General features: G+C 36.8%; 1 protein-coding gene across 6 annotated transcripts in view; it reads left to right on the top strand.

Moving 5' to 3' along the window:
* Window positions 1-21,277, top strand: part of SPHKAP (SPHK1 interactor, AKAP domain containing) — a 120,150-nt gene that overhangs the window by 19,564 nt on the left and 79,309 nt on the right. For all 6 annotated transcript variants that reach the window (XR_005651240.1, XR_005651241.1, XM_039855341.1 and 3 more), the window contains exon 2: window positions 15,084-15,189. Coding sequence is in view for 4 of the 6 variants with exons in the window: in XM_039855341.1 (XP_039711275.1) it covers window positions 15,084-15,189 (106 nt within the window). In the remaining 2 variants the exon portion in view is untranslated. The remainder of the gene's footprint in view (window positions 1-15,083; window positions 15,190-21,277) is intronic.

Genomic DNA, 21,277 nt, shown 5'->3' on the forward strand with positions numbered 1-21,277 from the left:
TTAGAAAGTCATTTGAATTGAAGGATAATAAATACGCCACATTTCAAAACTTGTGAAATGCAGGTAAAGCTATTGTAAAAGAAAAATGTATAGCCTTAAAGGTATACAATTTTTTTTTAAAAAAGAGAAGGTTAAAAATAATAGTAAGCATCTATCTTCTGAGATTTAAAAAAGAATAAAATAATCCCAAAGAAAGTAAAAGAAGGTAAATGATAATAAGACTAGAAATTAATACAATATAAAGTAAACATATGTTATAAAGGATAGACGAATCAAAAGATGGTTCTTTGAAAAAGGAAATCAAATTAAGGAATCCCAATATACTTAATTTAAAAATGAGATGACGCAAAAAAAAGAATATGGTAGAAATGAAAAAAAGTGAACATCATACAGATACTGCAAACAAAATTACAATAATATTATAAAATGTTATGTCAATTTATAAATATAAAACTTAGATTAAATGGGTGATTTAGAATTAAAGTATAATTTACCAAAGTAACTCAAGAAGAAATAGAAACCATTAAAAATACTGACTCTGGTCAAAATTCTTCTGACAGAAAACTCCACTCCCAGATAGCTACCTTGGAAAGTTCTGACAAACATTTGATAATAGATAATTCCCAAAGGATACAAACTCTTCTAACGAATAGAAAAAGAAGAATATCCTCAAATTATTTTATGAGGATAACATAACCCGGGCACCGATCTGGCAAGAGAAGAAATGAAATACAATCAATCTCATTCATGATTATAGAAGACAAAAATCCCAAGCAAAATATTAGCAAGCTAGGTCCCACAACATATAAAAAGGATAATACATTGTTGTCAAATTGAGTTGATCTCAGGAATTCAAAACTGTTTAACATTAGGAATCAATTATTATAATCCATCAAATTAATAATCTAAAAGGAGAAAAACGATATGATTATATCAATAAATGCAAAAAGGCATTTGGTAAAATGAGACATCTTTTCATGATTAATAGGATAAAAACACTAAAATAATATAAATAGACCAGAACTTTCTTAACCTAATACAAAAAACAAAAAAACCCACAATAAATATAATACATAGTGGTGTAACTTTAAGAAATTTGGCATTACTCTAGTCAACATTTCACTAAAGACTGTGGCCAATGCAGTAAAGCAATAACAAGAAACAAAAGGTAAAAGGTATGGATAAGAAGAAACCCAAACTCTCAACATTTGCAGTTTATTTGTGTGTATAGAAAAGACAAAAGAATCAGCAGATAAATTATTGGAATCAATAAATGACTTTAACATGTTTGCTGAGTGTAAATCAAAACATACACATAAACTGCATTTCTTCACGCAAGCCAGAAATAAAAAGTGAAATTAAAAAATAATCATTTTATATATTATCAATAAATATAAATTTTTCAGGATTAAATTTTTAAAAAGCATGAAGACTTTTTCCCTCGAATTATAACCCTTAGTGAATGACATAGATTGGAAGTCTTCTGTGTGGTCGTCCGTTCACACCTGCCTCTCTACCCAGTGTACGCAAACCAGGTATCTCCTTTGATACCTCGACTGTTTCACTGTCTTCGCTCATTTCTGGCATCTTCATCCACACAGGAAAATTGTCTTGGCTTCTAACGATGTGCCAGTGACTACCAGCAATGGAGATGCAAAGGAAATTTCACTGACTCCTTCTCATTTACTTTTCCTATATTTATTGATATTATTTTTTATAGTTATAGTTAGTTATGGTTATGGTTATATAGTTATAATTGTTATAGTTATAGTTAGTTATAGTGACTTTGAGATTGACTGGAGGTAGTATAATATTGACTTGCATTGAAAAAAAGGACTACAGAATGCCTACAGTAAGTGTTGTATAGAAACGTAATTACAAGGTATTTGAAGAAGCTGGAATAAATGTCCATAAAGATCTATTCTCGATATTAATCTTAATATTAAAATATTAAGCTTGAGAAGCACAGAGTGTACTCTTTACCTATAGATGCCCGTAAACCTGGTTGGAACGTTTCGAAATTCTTATCTACAAGATGTAAATTACCCTTGATGCATCAAAGACATGAAACTCAATCCAAGACACAAATTCAGCACGTTACCCCAGACAGGCGTTGTCTGAAAATACGCATGCCATCTTTGAACCCCTCTCAGTTTTTTTACGTTGTTACAACCTCATCATCTAACTACTTGTATTCTTTTTAAAGACAGCCTGCTGTGAGTGTGTCTTTCTCCTTGAATGATACTAAAATTTCGTTTCTTTTCCTGCCACGGCTCTCCTTTCCTTCCCCTCCTCTCTTGCTTCTTCTCCACATCCGCTGGTGTTTCTAACCCCTTTATTGTGGGTGTGGCCCTCTCCATCAGCCATGTGGGTAGTTGAGCCAAACTCACTTACCTGCCTCTCCACTGCCTTGCCCACCAGAAGACACTCCCAGGAATCCAGGTTGGTTGTGGGGTGTGGGGCCCAGGAGATTGATTATACAGCCAAGCCATGACCGTGGCTGCCTCTTTCCCTCCAGCATCCCACGAGCCCCCTGTGTTCTAACCCTCAGTTTCTGACCCTAACTGCAGCCTTCCTGGTTTATCACATCACTTCCACCAAATTGCACGCTGTGCTGTATACCTTTCCCGTTTTTACCGCAGATGTTACCCCTCTGTGCCCCGTCCCTTCAAGCCCCTTTCAGCCTCTTCCAGTTTGAATGACTCCAAGGCATTAGTGAGGGATTGAGCATCCGAATTAGACAGGCGGCAGAAATTCTTGGTTAAACAGAACTATCCTCATCCTCGAAATCACAAAAGGAGGATGTTTTTCTATTCCACCTTCATGGAGGCCTAGGACTGGCAGTGCAATTGGCGACACTTCTCAGTGACTCAAGTTCCACTTTTCTCACAATGGAAATAGCTATCCAGCCTGGTGCAGCAGCCAGAGACACCTCCTCACGCTAACACTTACCGCCTGCCTGCATTGCTCTTCTCTGAGGCTCAGTGTCCCCGTAAAATGGAGGCACCCTAAAGAAAAACAGTTCTTAAGAAGTGAGCATGGGACAAAGGAAGTGGTGCTCTCTAAAGACAGCAGGACGTCTGGGAAAGAGCACAGACTGGGGTCAAGTTCATCTAGCTTTGCATTCCGTATTGAGCCACTCGATTAATTGTGCAGCTGAGCAAATTCTTAACCTCTGAGTCTCAGTCTCATTATGACTATAACAGGCTAATAGCACCTCCTCTACTGTGATGCTATAAGGGTCTGAAGTGACAAATAAACAGGTGCTATCACAATGACCAGCGCAGAGAGGGTGCTCAGTGAAGTGTATCTATTACCATGGACTGAGAATCTCACCCTGCTACAACAACAAATCTTGTAAAGTAAGTAGATTAGTCCCATTTAGAGGATGAAGAAACTGAAGCAACTTTCCCAAGATCAAACTAGTGAAAGTGACAGTTGGGACCCAAATCCAAGTCTTGTGACTTCCAGCACATGGTAATATTTTCACATGATAAGGCATAAGCAATTTTTAAAATTTGGACATATTTATATTAATGGCCTTTCATATTCCATATTTGTTTACTGTGTCGATGTTGTTCATTCTGCTGGTTTCAAATATTGCAATTATAATTTACATGAGTTTTGTCTCAATTTAAAAAAAGACACTCCCACTTATGGTGTATATAGATTATTTCTAGCTATCTGATAGTTTCACTAACATTTGTATGTCAGGATTGTAGACTTTCATAGACAAAAGCACAGAGTTAGAATGAAAAGATGACTTTTATCTGAAAATTAAAAATAAACACTAAGATTTTTGAAAAGGTGCCATTTATCGACCTTACCATATTTATTGGGCACTGACTAATTGGCGGGCCTTATGCTAACTGTATCGTGGGGTTCAATAGTGAATCAGATGTTCTTTTTCACCTCAAGAACTAAAAAACAAATTTGGAAATGAAATCCAGCAATGTTAATTCAACCCCAGCTAGATTGTGAAATGCTTCTTCTTTCAATATGAAATACAAGTGTGCCTTAAAATAGAAATCGATACATATTAACATTGATAGGTAAAGATATATTTACTAAATTGTGATATCTACAAATATTGTCTCCAAGAAGAAAATAAGTCCAATAGCTTATAGAACCCTGTGCTATGAGAGCAGAAAAGATCTCTCCCAACCCTAATAAAATTATGTATCAAAGTGCTTTATTTCAAAGTGCAAAGCACATTTTTAAAATGTCAGGGACATTTGTTATTCAGAGGTTGCATAATCAAATATTTTCCAGGCCAGCACTTGTACCAAAAATGAGTCCACAGCCTCACGAAGCATGCTCAATTTAAAGACACCTCGAGTTCACCAAGTACTACCCAGTGTAGCCTGATTTAGCAATGTTTCAGGAGAAGACAAAAACTCAGAATTTTTTAGGTGCATTCTTCCAGTTTTTAAGTGTTGGTCACTAACTTAAAATATTTTAATACCGTGCAGGTCAATATAATTCCAAGTTAGTGAGTTCTGTTTATACTCTCATTGCTAGATGTTTTTAATGTAAAACTATACTTCTATTTTAAATGACATGTAACAAGCTATACTTTTTACTTAATTGAAAATGCAATCTTGACTAGAGAATCGAGTTAATTGAACCATGTGGAAAGAATCTATAGTTGTAATGACACACACTCCAGGTACGTTGAGAAAAGCCATTTATTAAATTCTAGTACCCTTCCCAAAATGTCTGGGCAAGGTTATCCCCCCCTCACGCCCCGCCCTTTTTTAAAGAAATAGTTTTCAACCTCATTTCAAAATACCGAGTACTGTTGTAGTTCTTCTTGGAAAGCTTCCTACAGGCTTTGGATATTTAAAAAAAAAAAAAATCTAATATCCCCAGTGAAGAGCTCGAAGAAATTCTCAAAACCATTGAGGTCGTTTAAGAAAAATGACGCCATCAGCGTGGACCGTTCTTACCCATCAGGAGAGCAAGTGTTACTTTGAAAGGATATGTTTTTATGGTGTGGTGATGTTGTTTTAAACTGTGTCAGTAACTCCATCCCCCACAAGCTTCTGCTCTTGATCTGAGTAAATTCTCATTATCCAGAATGAGAAAAGCCCTCACTCCATACAATGGTCCAAGTTCAATTCCATTTTACCAGTTATCTACGTAGACTGCGGAAATCATCCAACAGCCTCATCCCGTAGAGACCTAAGGCAAGCAAGATGCGTGCTCATAGAAAATGATCTGCTAAGGGATTCTTTTCCTGCAGCTGCGCCGTGGGAAGTCACTTTGAGTTGAAGGCAGTATTTTCTGGGTTTGTTTTGATCGCCACTACCTGTCACATCAGCCCACGTTCAGTGCAGCAGCTGGATTGTCTGTTACATTTGGTGGAACCCACAAGAACTCATTACTCAAGTGGTTACCTATATGTCGAGACTGCAAATTGTGTTTGATTTTGAAGGAAACAATTGTTTAATAATCAGGAAAAGTCCTCAGAGCTGTCATTATAATAGGATTTTGCATTTCCAGATTTTTTTCATTAGCATTAGATTCCCAACACAGAGATCACACATTTTTAAAGATCTCTTTCAAGTCACACACAAAAACATACATGCTCAATGCAGAGAGTTTAGAAAATACAGAAAGGGACTATAAAGAAAACATCTGAAATAACCCTATCGGCTATTCACATTTTCATGTTTTTATACACGTGGAACTACGTCTGCATTTATGTTTTAATTAGTTCATTCATTTCACATTTCCTGAGCTCTTACTATATGCCAGGCATCACTAATAGACTGGGAACACATGATGAAAAGCCAAGGAAGATCCCCACATGTGGAGTTTATAATCTGCAGGGTGGGGGAGGGCAGGCAGGAGTGACACATAATAAATAATAAATACATTCTATGGAATGTCGAAAGATGATATTGATACTGAAAACAACAGGTTAGGATGGAAGAGATTGGGAGGTCAGGGATAGGGTGGCCTGTGTGGCAACTAAGGATGGTGAGAGGAAGCCGCCTCCAGAAGGGGCATTTGAGAAAGATCTGGAGGAGGTGATACGGTGAGGTGAGCCAGTCTACCAGCAGAGAGCATTCCGGGCAGAGGGGACCACTAGGGAAGATGCTAAGACAGCAGTATGCCTGCTTGTTCTAGGAAATAACAAGGAGGCCAGTGTGGCCAGCATGAAGGGAGGGGGTGTGAAGGACACAGGGTCCCAGAGCTGCTTTGGGTCCGAGCATGTAAGGCCTTGGTGTCCATGGCAACAATTACATGATTTTACTTCAAATGAAATGCAGAGCCACTGCAAGGTTTTAAGCACAGAAATGACCTGATTAATATTACATTTTTAAAGGGATGCCACCTAGGTCAGTAGTTATGCAGTATTACATTTTGTATTCAACTGTGCTCATTTAACACGAGAGCATTTTTCCATGTCTTTTTTTTTTTTAGGGAGAAAGAGTACCCTGTTAATGTCTGCCTTCTAACTCCATCAATGGTGAATGTACTGTTTCTTCTCAGTTTTTTAATTAATAATATTGAGTTAAATATCTTGGTACATAAATCTTTATTTTGGTGTCTGTCCTCTAGAGTTCTATAAAGGGCATTTACAAGGTAACAGGCATGCACGAATAAGTCTTGAAAAACATGTCTAGATTATTTTTCATAAAAGTCGTAAATTTATACTCACCAAAGCAACATGTAAAATATTATACTTTATTACAATGAACAGAATAACATGTCAGTTTTCCTAATTTAAGAAACCAACAAAATTCGTTCACTCCTTTATCAACAATGATTTCTTAAAATCTACACTCTACAGCAATCAGTAGACACATCGGATCGACATGTGCCCATATTTTTCACACACATCTACATTTCTTATCTTTTGTTTTTTTTTACTCCCCTTCAGTACATTATACCATTTTCATATAACTGCCTTTAAATGTAAATGACCAACAACCATGGTTCAAGCCAGGATCTCATTTCTTTTCTTCCTTCCAGTAACATTTCTTTAATTCAGTTATATGATGTGATGTTTGGGATAATTGAAGCAGAGGCTGCATGGAAGCCTAATTCTTTTGTATCTCTGGAAGAAAAGGTTTGCTAAGGAAATTAAAAAGTCAAACCGAAACACAAAGGAAAAAATATATAAAGTACCTTAGGAAAATCATTCTTATATATTTATTAATCTCAGTAATTTTTTTTTTCCAATTAAGTACTATTTTAGCAATAACACCTACTTTCCTCTCAAAACACTGCCAATTCAGATTTTCACCACTGTCAGATCGGTCTTCTGTAAGCTTTGGGGCTTCGCTTTGCTTATCTGGATATTTTCCTACGTTGACAGATATAAGACTGCATGCCATGTTTTTGTGCAGTTTTAGACTGAACGAACAAGGAGACTTAAGAGTAAATAAATTTATAGAGCTTGACATGGTATCATTTCTTAAATTAATATTGAGTGCGTTCGCTATGCCAGTACTATACTCCTGCTTTAAAGAAGAACCCCATTTAACCACGAGAATAGTTCCGTGTTGAAGCTTCTATTGTAATCTGCATTTTACAGATGAGGAAACTAAGGGTTAGAGAGTTCTGAGTACTATGTTCAATTTTATCCAGCTAGTAAGTGGTAGAGTGGAAATCTGAATCTAGATTTCTCAAATGCCAAAGCAGTGGGCATTGTGGACATCAGGACTCATTTAGATGTCATGGTCATTGAAGCAAAGGATTAGAAGGGATGTTACAGGTCACAGTGGAAAATAACATGGTATAGCATTAAGAGAAGCAGGTTAAATCTCAGATTTGTTATGTACCAGTGATCTAATCTTGAATTCCATATTAATCTTTAATTCTTGATTTTTTTCCATTTATAAAAGGGCTATAATTAAATGACCATGTAAAATACTTTATAGAGTGCTAAACTCCTGCTATGCACTAAATGATGCTCATTTTTTATTAGAAATAATATAAAGAAGATTGTCTAACAGAGTGATGTGGAGGAAGAATAGATATATGGGGGGGCTGAGGTGGTTACTGTAACACATTCTGAGCTAAAGTCTAGATGGAGTGGAATGCAGTGAGGTAATGAGTTTTGACGATCCAAACAAATATACACCTAAAACTTTAAAAAAAATAATAAGTAAAGCACCTCAGGGATAAATAATTCAATAGTAAGCATCTAATGGTCTTTATGTATAAACACAAATTCATGCAATGCCAAGTTAGCAACAGCGATATGTACTTTCCACCCTTACTTTAAAATAGTATTTTTGTACCTATGCCACTTGTAAGATATATGCCTTAAAAATTTCCCCATAGCCCTCATAAAAAAAGAAAAAGCTAAGTTATCATGTTCTCTTACTTGACCCTCTTTTCTAAATAAGGAATTATGGTTTCAAAATTATTTCTTGGGATCATGGTAAAGCCCAAGTTTGTAGAACAGCTTTTAAATGTCCGAAGATAATAAACCCTATAGTAGTGATTAAATTCATGAGGACATTACTTGCTATCACCTCTTTCTTTATTCAGAGATAATATATAAATTTTGATGAAATACTTTCATTTGTGACAACATGGATGGACCTCCGGATAATCATGCTAAATGAAATGAGCCAGACAGAAAAAGTTGAAAACCACATGATATCACTTACATGTGGGATATAAACCTAAAAGGAACAAATGAACATGACAAACAGAGACTGATGGACATGGACTATACTGGTTACCAGAGGCGGGGGGTGGGGCGGGGGAGAAGGAGAGGGAGGTAGATGGGGTAAAAGGGGTCGAATATGTGGTAACAGAAAGAAATCTAATATGGGAGGTAAACACACAATGCAATATATATGCCTTACTGTTAAATTGTACCCCTGAAACTTACTCGATTTCATTAACAATGTCACCATAAAAAAAATCAAATACGTGTATCTATAATACATACATGTAAATTTGCAAAACATAGCATCTGACACAGAAGATAGTTCAATAAATTTTATATTATGTTGTATTATATATAATATATATGTAATTACCAATAACACCATTTTAGAATACAGCCCTTTTTGTATATTAAGAAGTTTACTAATTGATTATTTTTCCTGTTATAATCTAGTTATTTTGCATAGTGTCTACTTATGAAGAGATCTGTGTTTCACTGGACATATCTGATAGATTTGGTAGTTGTCTGAATGAAAAAGTCTCTACTGAACCATAATTTTTCAGGATAAAAGACTGCAGCACAACTAGTACTGAAAATGGGAAAATTATTAGCCATTAATATTTACAAATTATATCCCTATAATGAAGTAACAATGCTATAATCATGTTGTTTTTTAACAATCAAGACTGAATTAGAGTGTAGCTAATTTGAGGCCATTCTTTTTGCTAAGAATGAGCCCCTTATTTATGATTAATAATGAATGACCTTTTTATATTCTCTTGTTATTTAATAGTGCCTCGCAAGAAATACACAAACTCAGGTCTGCAGCCGCTGATCTGAGGACAAAAATAATAGAGAAGTTCGTCAATGATCTTTTTTTAAAAAAGAAATACCCTTCATTCTTAGATAATATAGTTTTTGTCATTTCTTTGAAGAATTATGGTAAGAGCAGAGGTAACAAGGGATTTTTTGTGTGTCCTTATCTGGGAACTTAAAAGGTTGGCTACTTTATAATGTTGTTGTTGTTTTTGTTACTTTACTGGTCCAGGAGATGGAAAATTCTGGAATTCACCATTCTACATTTACTCAGCTGCCTTTAAATATTGAAACAGTACATGTAACCGTGGTTTCCAAATTTTTTCAAAGTTGTTTTTTCTTAAAAGTTTACTAAAATCCTGCAGAATGAATGAGAACCTCGTAGGTCTTTCAACCACTGATGAGCTGGTGACATATTTCATTTGCATGGATGACATAAGAAAATCACTTTCTGATGTCTCCAACATAGGAAAGAAAAACTTGAGTATAGAAGTAAAAAAAAAAAAAAAAGGCAAATATCTTCCTTCTTACCTAGGAGATAAAATCAGAGAAGGACCAAAAGAGTACGCAGTGTAAAAGAAAACTTTTGTGCCAAGCACTTGTTAAAAATGCAAGTCAATTTTTATTTGAGCTACTGCAGTAGGGAAAATAGATGTCAGCATATAACTAGTTCAACTCTAAATACAACAGGGACAAATGAGGATTTATAACCAATGAGCAGAGTGAGGGGGTTATTGGATAAAAAATTGCTAAGAGGAGGGTAGGATGATCCTTGCTAAAATGGCCTCACAGGATGCTTGTTAAAGGCAGATCCAGGTCTTAAATGTCAAGGGTGAGGGATAAGGAACTTGATCATATATCAGGGGGAGTGGGAGTCTTGCTAAAATGACTTAGTGAGATTCCTTGCTAAAACTGGGCTCATCAGGCCAAGGTCAAGATCTTGTTGGAAAGAATACTCAGTGGAGCCTGGTCAAGGAGGGAGTCTTTGTCAATAGATTGGTCAGAAGCTGAAAGTAAGATAAATTAACATACCATGTGACTTTTAAAACAAATCAGGTTTTGATAGACTGACCTGAACCTCTGAGCTTCATGTAACAAGTTAATCCCTTTGGCTGAGGGTAAAATAAAGACACTCACTTTATCAAACTTCTATTTTGAACCCAGTGAGAAGGTGTATTTTAAAATCCTCTAAATTCTTGGTTGGAGTATATCATTAAATTAATGATATACAGAGCAACTCAATTCCTTTCTCAGGATCTCTTTTGATAGATGTGAGCATTTAGTTTTTTTTGTTCTAGTGTTGAGATTAAAGGATTTAGAATAAAACTCAAGAGTAGATATCCTTAATAGGACCGAGACAATCAAACCAATGATAATTACTACATCTTACTAAAAGCATTCTTTAAGCGAGAGGATAACAACAAATCTGATCTTTTAGACTCTGTTACAATTGTTAAACTTTATACTGTGTTTACTTGACATGTGAGCAACAATAGCATCAAGGATCCCTTTTCATCAGAGCTATCCGGGGAAATTCTTTAAATCATCTCAGATGTGGCTTATCCCACCATCTGTCACCAGTTTAGAAAATTTAGCATTGCATTCCAACATCCTTTTGTGCATAATCTTTTAAGGTCAACCAGGATGCTCAGAAAATTAAGAACAAACAACACTAATAAACACTAACTGAGCATCCATCACTGCCTAGCACCATTCTAAGGTCCTAAAGTGTGTTTGCTCTTTCAGTACTTACAGCCTATAGAGAGGCAGACAAACATTTGACAAGTGGTGAACATTTTGACAAGTGCTAAAACAGGACATGGTTCGGGGAGGTGTTGGAACACACAAGAGTAGTGTCTGTCTCACATCTTGCTTTGGGGTGAGGAGTTGAAATACAGGGCTGAGGAGAGGTAAGAGTGTGTGCTTGTATGTGCGGGGGGCAGTGGAAGGAGGTTGGAGAGAAGGTGTGGCCTCTCTGGCAGAGGGAGGGATGGAGGCAGGTGCAGGAGGTGATTTATAATTGGAGACCCAAAGGATAGAGTAGGAATTATCCAGGAGGAAGAAGGGAATTGGGAAAGCTGTTCTTAAAAGAAGAAGCATCATGTGCAAAGGCCCAAGGACAAATGAAAATGTCTATTTAATTTAACACGTCCGAGAAGTGATTCTTAAGCTTTAATGAGTATATGAGTCACCTGAGTTTAATGTGAAAATGCGGATTCTGATTCGGGGACCTGAGTTCCTGGAGGGCTAACACGCTGCCAGTTAATATCAGTGCAGCCAGTTCGTGGACCAAACTTTTGAGTTGCAACATAGAACTTAACAAGCACTGGACACTTCTCTCTGGGGAAATAGCTGAATATTCCTGAAGTCATTTGTACTGCTGATGGTGACCTACTTATTCACATTGCATGAATCATTAATGACTGAAACGTAGTGGCAGCTCGGCGCCTTACTCCCACATGACATTTTCTAGAAGGGAGCATGCTTCTCCTCCCACAATATTTTTAAAGTCACTACTTCAAGTTCTGTTTTTGTACCTTCTTTTTCACCTTGATCTACTTCCTCATTGAAATTCGTTTAGCAGTTTCTGCATGAAACCAATCTGAAAGGGTGTGCTTAATAAATATTGTCAACACTTGTCAAAATCAAAGGAAAATGTCCCAGGGAAGAATTCGGAGTCATTACCATTAGGAGCAAGTTATGAGGCTGTACTGTGTCTTCACAGTAGTTCTTTCAATGTCAATCTGAACTCATTTTAATGAAGGCACAAGTTTCACATCGCTGCCGTCTCTGCCTCATCCTACGGCAGCCAATTCCATCTTCATCTCAAAGGCATGGGAACAGATTGGGCTGTGTTGTCAAGTCACCTACCGGATATTCACACCCATGTCACATGGTTTAAAAGATAAGCTTCTCTACATATAGTTTTGAATATTAGGCATCATTGAATTGAGTTATAATGTGTTTCTGGGGACTGGAAGATGCATTCATTTTGAATATTGGTACAGTGGAGTTGCATCACATTTGTCAATTAATGCACCGATTAGGCTGTAAGTACTGAAAGAGCAAACACACTTTAGGACCTTAGAATGGTGCTAGGCAGCATGCGACTGTACTGCTTCATTTAATTTTTATAACAATAAACAAATACATATATATATACATATACACTTTAAAAATTATTTTATAATGCTACACAGGCTTAACATTAGAACCAACAGAGTGAGCCCTGCAGGCGAACAACACTTTCAAATTTCCTTCCTCACCTTCCTTTCCATCTAGGATCTCGTCATCATCTACAGGCAGAAGGGCTTTCATACCGAGATATAAATGGGTAGACTTGTTTTTTCTTCCTTTCCCTAGACCAGCTCGGCATTTCTTAAACTTTTTTATGTCTATCAATTACTACAGCACCTTATCTACTTGCAGTCACATACAGTGTGCTTTATGGGAAAACAAAGAATTTCTATGGGTGATCTTTCCCTTTTCCCTCTGTTCCCATTACCCCCTGATTTTGGACGTACTCAACTCAGCCCTAGTGAAGTGTGATCACCTTTTAGAGCGGTCAGAGATTGTTGAAGTTCTGTTTCTATTCTGTTTTATGTCAGGTCTGTCTCAGCCTTACTTCTCAGTCTACTTACTGCCCACTCCCAGGATTGCTAACCCTCTAAAGAGACACGGGAGATGTTCTGACGATGGCCATAAGTCCTGGTGTGGTCTGGGCGCAAGTTCTTAGCTCATCGGAGCTGCCTAGGGACACAGTAGCAATAGGACATGCATCTGTGTGGACTTTTCAGCTCACCTTCCTCAATTCATGCATACAGGGACTTGATTGGTTCCCAGAAGAAATAGTATATGATTTCCTTAACTCTCGAGCTAAGTTACTGCAGACTGAAGTTTGCTTGGTCCATGGTCTTATCTTTTATATGTAAATGGTTTGGAACCTCTTGATAATAACCTGTTTGGTGTTTGGGTAAAAGCCAAACCATCTTATGGTCAAGAAAGCATTCAGAGGGTCATCTGCTGTCACGTTCGAGTTACAATCATACTTAAATGGCAGCTTAAAAGTTATAGGCCCACATTATGGGGAAACTAAAAATAGGGCTGGAAACTCAGGCCCTCCATGATATTTTGCAAGTGACTTTTAGAGCTAGGACGTACCACAGACTTGATTCCAAAACACTTGATTTATAAATGAAGAGACAGCACCAGAAAAGCTAGGCAGCATAGTTCCAATCTTCCTTCCTTCCTTCCTTCCTTCCTTCCTTCCTTCCTTCCTTCCTTCTTCCTTCCTTCCTTCCTTCCTTCCTTCCTTTCCTTCCTTCTTCTTCCCACTACCTTTTCTCAGTTAAGCAAAGATAATATGAGTGCTATCCTTTCATTTAAATTAGACTCACGTTAGTTCTCAATGTGACAATTACTCAGAAAATATATATAAAAATGTAAAACAAAACAGATTTTACTTGAATTGTTCTATGAAGTGTTTACCTGAATTTATGATCTGTTGCAGAAAACCAGCAGTAGTCATTAAAAAATAATAATTAACCATGGCAATACTAACAGACTATATTCATGCAGTGTGACTTATGGCTATTACAAAATAATGAAAATTTACTAATTTAGAACTTAAAACGTGAGGGTTATATATTAGAAATACATTGCTCACTTACCCTATCTATTTGGTGCTTCTTTTAAGAGAAAAATTCTATATATTAGGTTGATAATTATATAAGGAATCATTAAATCGTATTTTTAAAAATGTATTTTAATTAATTGCATATGTTGTATGAGGTCAATGAACAAAAAATGTGTAGACTTGAGATAACAATACATTTTTAAATTCCAAATTATATTTTCAGAAGAGAAATACTTAGAAATCTTTAAGATTCAGTAGGCTTTTTGTATTCAAATTGGTCTCAATTTAAAATCTTCAGTCATATCATGAACAGCAGGTTTCATAATAATTTAAATTTCTATCACATTTTGAGGATGTAGAAATAATTTAAAATTTTTTAAAATACTTATACAGCCCACCAAGATTGAACAGAGATAGGAGAAAGGAATATAAAGTCTAGAATTTTGAAGGCAGAGAAGTTAAGATACTGCTTCCAGCCACAGAGATGATAAAGAGATGACCAGATTACATAAAGATGATTTCTTTTACGTTTATATGTCAAATATATTTTAATATAAAAAAAGAGAGATGATCGTTTTCGAAAACCCAGATTCTTTTCATGATATCATCCTACCTCCTGATTAAAATTATATTTTTCCTTCATTTTGTTATTTTTGACAGAGCAGAATTAACGTGGCACGGGAAGACGTTATTAGGGTTTTAAAACTTCTTGCTTAAGAAAAGACGTTAACAGGGCTGGAAGTCAGGCAGATGTATCGCATCCATCCAAACAGCAGGTCGTAGTTTTATATTCACGGTGGAATAGCTCATAGCAATTCCATCAATGACAAAAGTGACACCAACTCGGAAATGTCAATGTCAGCAGGTGGAATTGCAGCGTGCAACGCAATCTGAAAAGTTGATTTTTGATCAACTTTATCGTGTTTCTTCCTTTCTGAATATGGAGATGACTCACTGGAATGTGTTCTCTTTTGTGTTTTGGGGCACAAACAGCATCGCGGAGTCACCACTGATGTGTGAGGTTTCCACCCCGAAGCAGGGCGGCGCCAGCGGCAGCTCCGGAAGCAGCCTGGGGAGCTCCGTCACCGCCTGTAAGAAGGTAACCTTGCCTAACACCACCCTCTTCTCGCCAGTTGAACTTGAACGCTAGTTTAGTCTGACTTTTCGAGCACTTTTTCTAAAGCAGAGACGACAAAAACAAACAACAGAATAGTCCACAATTTGCTTGCCCGGATAACCCCTGGAGACATTTAAAAATGTAATTCATGGAAATGATAAGAAAACTCGAGCAGTTCAGAAGGTATGACTTGAGAACTCTAAGCTTTCCGGGCCACAGTACCTCAACTGCAACCTCTTCCCAAACTCAGATCTCCATTCAGAAAAGTCTTCACAGGTTTTGAATGGCTCACTTTGTTATTTTAAGGCTGTAAGTCTGTATATAAGAAATATTCATGACTGTTCTCTGATATTTTCTTAAAGAGGAGGATATGCTTGGCTTATTTATTAGAAGGAATCACATTTCCTAGAACATAGACTTTAGAATTGATAAACAAATCTTGCTTTCTTACATTTGCAGAAAGTTGTCCTTTAAACAAAAAAATCGTCTAATTTAATGACCTTTTTTCCAGCCAATTTAACTTATGGCCCAGAAACCTAAAGCCAAATGCCCAATTTTCCACTTAATGCTTTTGTCACTATTTGAGATTGAATTCCAGAGGAGAACATGTTTCTTCTCACCCAAAGTTAGAGGAAACCACGATGAATCATTTAATTTATTATTTTTTAAAAGTTAAATTATAAAAAAATACATAAAGATATAAATTAAGACAAATTCTGTTACTAAACATATTATATATGTATATATATTATGTATATTTACAAAATATAAATTATATATGCATATATATCTATTTACTGCTTACTGTACCCAGTCAAGCAGCCTTATCTCTTTCCACAATTATTTCTATAACAACTATTAGTCAGTCCAACTATATGAAATTGTCTCTTTCACAGATTAAAACTAATAAAATATTTGGCAATTTCCTAAGGTTCAACCTGAATATAGTCAACATTCTGTAAGATCTTGGGGAGAGATATAAGGATAGGTCATAAATGGCTCCCACTCTTAAAAAATGTACAGTGTAGTTTAGGAGATAATACTGGTTTCTCATGTGAAAACTCAAACAATAATTCAAAAGTCAAAACATACTTATGTAAGATAACTATAGAATAATAAGTAAACAGTGTAAATTACGTGAAGAACTAGTATAATAGACATTAGAAGCTAAGAACAAAGTCAGACTCTGGATCCTCAATGGACAATAACTTTCAGCAAGGAAGTTTCAGCAAAGATCCTAATTTGGACTTTGGAGTATGATTAAGATCTGAATGAATGAAGAGAATATCCAACCAAGTTTAGGAAGGGCTGCTACAAAGGAATGCAAGAGAAGTCAACTCCTTTGTGTACGAGCAATGTTTTTCTCATTTCATAGTTCATTTCTTTCATTTCAAATATTCTCTTAAGCTTACGTAATGATTACATTTAAAGACGATTTAGTAGCCATACATGCCACTCATCATGCATGTGTAGGCTCTAATAGTTTTTCTTTCCTTCAAAAGAGTAGCTCACCAACATTTTTTTTTTTTTTTTGTATCTAGAACATTGGCCCTCAATAAAAAGACATCAACTATGGAATGATTTAATGTCTTTATTTAATTTCTCCAAGCTGATCTAAATGGTCATTGATCAAATTTTTTAAATCTTGTTAATCACAGATAATGAGACTGGGGAAATGTGAATCTATATGTTTATAAGTGTGCATATAATGCATGTTCTGTAAAAAAAGAGGCAAAAGAAACAAGGACAGCTGTATCTTAGAAAAGCAAGACTGTTCAGATGAGTCATCTCTCTTCATAGTCAGTCAACCTTCAATAAGAGTAACATGGGTAATTGAAATCTATTGATAATTCCCAAACTCATTTCTTGTAATAGGTTCATCTTCTTCCCCATCAAACCTTCTTATCAGAACTGACATATTGCTAAATTAACTCATGGAAAAAATAAAACAGATCCAGAAGATAATGCATTAGTTGGATAATCAGCCTCTGAAAAATTGCAAATTGACTGAATTTTTCCCACGTGCTCCATAGTGAATCGCTAAGGCTTTCGGGAATCTTATCCAGATGCAATTTCTTCAGTTTTTCTTTGCTCTTGGGGAAATATGGTCACTGAAATTCATAGATGTGAAAAAGCCTTAGCATCAGGAAAAAGACTTTGGTGGACTTAATTGAAAAAGGAACTCCTTAATATATATTTTTGTCAGCAAGGGACTGCCTTTCCCCAAAAACTAAGATGACCACACCACCCAGTCACAGTTTACATATATTGTCATGATCTTTTGTTAATAGACTCCCATTTGCTCTCAAAAGTGCTCTGATATACACAATAAGTTATATGGTTATCCCAGCTCTAGCATCAGAATTGTCCTTTTGCTCCGTTCCCTCCCTTTTTTTATTAAGAAAGTTCTCAGATAAAGTCACACTGAGGCTTTAGTCATTACAGAGCTTACTGAAGTTGTGACAAATATGTTTTTATTTAACTAGTGCTGCTGAAGAGCTAGTACTGTTACCCTTCCTTAACTGACATTGATGATTAAGCCTACTGAACCTGAACATGACTTCAGAATTCCATTCACCATGAAGCCCCAAGCAGGCACTGTCAGCCCATCTGAGTTGGAATGTAGGCAACCTCTGTGTCACTCTAATTTAATGAGCACCAAACCCCGGAGACGTTTTTGTGTATGCAACATGATTCTCCAAAATAATGCATTTAAAATAATAGAATTTCAAAATATTACAGGAAAACTGGAAAAGAAAGAGGTAGAGAGTAGATGCTAGAGCCTTCCATGGTATTCCTTGAAGTGTATCTCACACAGACATCCCTGAGTTCCTTCCTTTTCTTAAGACAGGTACTTCTTACAAATAAATATAGCCACCATTATTAAGTTGAATCATAGGGATTTTCCATTAAGTGAACTAACCGATTATATATATATATATATATATATATATAAAATCATTTGTAGCTATCAAACTCTAAGTGAAAGTTCTTTAAATTCTATTAAAAATAAACAAATCTGGTTTCTCCAGGGAGGCAGTAGGATGTCATATATCAAACCTGGACTTGGGATCCGAAGGTCTGACTGAGTTAGGTCTTTGGTTTCTCTTTATGTGTGATCTTAGGCTAGTGATGCCATTTCTCTGATTCAGATGTCTTAGGGTTGGTGCGGTGTTTACTACAAAAAGGTTTATGTAAGCCCTTGGCACACATAATTGATGCTCAGAAATTTTAGTTGATTCCAAATAAATAATCTTGACACAGAGCGTACTTTATTTAGATAGAATTTTAAAACCCATCCAAACATAGCACTCAATGCATACTTATTGTTGACTATCTGTTATTTTCCTCTGCTTTGCAAGCATTTTAGTCAATGTCACATCTTCACAATAGCCGGACATTTTTAATCCATGCTTTACTTCGTGGTCTGAAGATTTGCTATTTGGGATATAATGGAATCAAGACTCTGAAAAGGATTTATGTAAGGAAAGAATTCTTGGAGAAAAATCAACATTCCAAATATCCTCTTTTGGTGTCATGTTATTGAAATCCACCTTAAACCTGAACTTATCAAAGGCAGCAGAATGAAAACATTTCAGGCTTTCAGAGGCAGAGTTTGATCTTAATATGACATCTGATCAACTCTTTGAAGTTTTAAGAGCGTTCTTTGCTATGATAGCCCTCCTTTAAACTGACTTAAATACTGTCGACAGTGGCACAGATATATCTGAAGAATGACAGAATGGATGTCCCTTGATGCTTCGTCTTATTCTGTAAAATATGCTGTCATCTAAGTCCATATCTTTTTGATGACATGTAATTAACAAAAGCAATTTAATTAGGTTGCAGTCATGGGCATACAAATTGGGAGGCTATTTCACAATCTGATCCATTTCTGTAAAGACATTTTTATTAGAATTATATGGCTCTCGGCCAAAAGCCTCAACTTTCAGGAAGCACATGATGAAAAATAGCTATAATAGTCTGTATTTTTAGAAGCTGTTTTCTTAAATAAAGGAAGGAACTTAAAAAAAAAGTTAATAAGTAAAACTTAAAACAAAATCAACATAATTGAGTATATTCACCTTTTTATAGAATGAAGACACTAGGCTTTTTCTTCTGGGGTATAAACCACTCACCTCTGTAAACACTCTCATCTGATCGAGCGGCCTGACATTGCTTTTTAGTCACAGATTCTTATACCAGAGAATGGCCTATCCAAATTTTTTCGAATGGCTGAGTGTCCCGTTTTATTGCCATTCTGCAGGAGTAGTCAGAAGCGTTGAAGAAATGGAGATTTTTGAGAAAAGAAATGGAGAATTGTTTTACTGAAAGCAGCATTTGATGAAAGCTAATGCAGTAGTTCTAAAGAGAATTCCTTAGAGCAAAGGGAGACTAGGATCAGGGATCCGTAGAGAGGCGTGCTTGGTATGGATGGGGAAGCGGGTGAGAGCTGTATACAGACGATGGAAAAAGGGAAAAACAAACTCTGCTGAGAGGCACGTGGAAGCGAAGGTCAGCAGGACTCTGTGGCAGTGAGAGTTAAGCAGAACCATGGACTCTGACTATTTAAGTGAAGCCATCCGTGAGCGGGTACCACCGAGGTCACTGGGAAGAGAGTCTGGGAGACCAGCTAGGCAAAGAAGTCCATGGATTCAGATTCAGCACAGCTGCATCTAAGAGCCAGCCACAAAATTCACTTGGAGGCAGTTTCACTGACCGCTTAAGGACACTCCTGTATGCCTTGAACCACACTGACATCTAGGAGAACACGGTCGTCCTGAGGCCAGAACACAGGCAACGAGGCCTCCGGTGGGGCTTGATTTCCTCTGCCTTCAGCAAGCGCAGGTTGAAATACCGAACGTCTTCTCCTGCCTGCTAAGCAGCTTGATCCAGACTGAGGCAGAGAAGTGGGGCCACAGGAGCCACATGGAGAGTTCACTCTTGGGAAAACATCAATTCATTAATCCTGTGTGAGAACCTGTGTTTAAAACTATCAATTATGGCTTATTTTGCAGTTTGACTATGATTCGGTTTCTTATTCCAAAAGTCAGTGTGTATTTAAAGATTTCTTTTCAGGATGCCACTCCATCTCTCTCTGCCACCAACAACTGCTGTACAGTGTCTAAGATTCCAACGTGCTGTTCTTATTCTGTCCTCTACAGTTCAGATCCTTGAGCATCCTTCTCGCTATATGTGAAGAACTCCTGGAAGGCTCTTGCCTGCAGTGCCTTTTTTTCCTTTTTTTTTTTCTCAACTAAAAAGTAGGACTCTGAAAACCCAAAATAGCTTAGAACATCTTGTGGAATCAGGGATGATATTGCACCATGGGAATCAAGCAAGTGATCTTTTTCCCAAACTCTTTTAATTACCTAAAACCTTTATATTATGTACTAAATATCTCTAGCCAGAAATGAAAGGGATCTAAAATTTTTTAAATATCGACTCTGGCGTTCAAAATTCTCCTTCTTTTCTCTGGGTATTTAAAGAAAGACTTGCCATATCTGCTTCCTATCACCAGCCTTAAGGATTTCTCTGTTCATTTTCAGCCTCCCCGCCCCCCTCCCCATCTAAAAAAGCATCTCAGTTTTGGAGTCTGGAGGAGACAGTGTGCTCCTTACTTGTCCTAACAGCACCCTCGTTTCCTGTATCCCACCAGGCTTGCCCTTCCAATTAAAGTACCTAGTTTTCAGTTCTGCCAACGTCAGGGCAGGAAGAAAGGATATGGCCCGGATAAATTTGAACACTCCTCTAAAGGGGACCTTTGGCTTTGAATCCCTGAGGACGAACCCCTTTATTTGTGTGTCCACATTTACTAGGCTTTTCTCCCGCGAGAGCTCATTTGCCCTAGAGTGGGGAGCCTCCAAGGAGCAGGCAGGAGTGTCCTTTAGCAAATTATCAGTCCATCTGCATATGTCTTAAAAGGTGGTTGTTTCCAGTAGCTTCTTTCAAAGAAGACAAGAGTCTGAGAAGTGTGAATTGCCATTTTCTTATCATTGCAAAAGGCCAAAGACATGCACCAGTACTCGAGTGATACACAACCATTAAATCTGCTGTCCCTCTGTCCAGT

The sequence above is a fragment of the Pteropus medius genome, unplaced genomic scaffold (assembly GCF_902729225.1).
Source record: "Pteropus medius unplaced genomic scaffold, Ma_sr-lr_union100, whole genome shotgun sequence".
Classification (NCBI taxonomy): Eukaryota; Metazoa; Chordata; class Mammalia; order Chiroptera; family Pteropodidae; genus Pteropus; species Pteropus medius.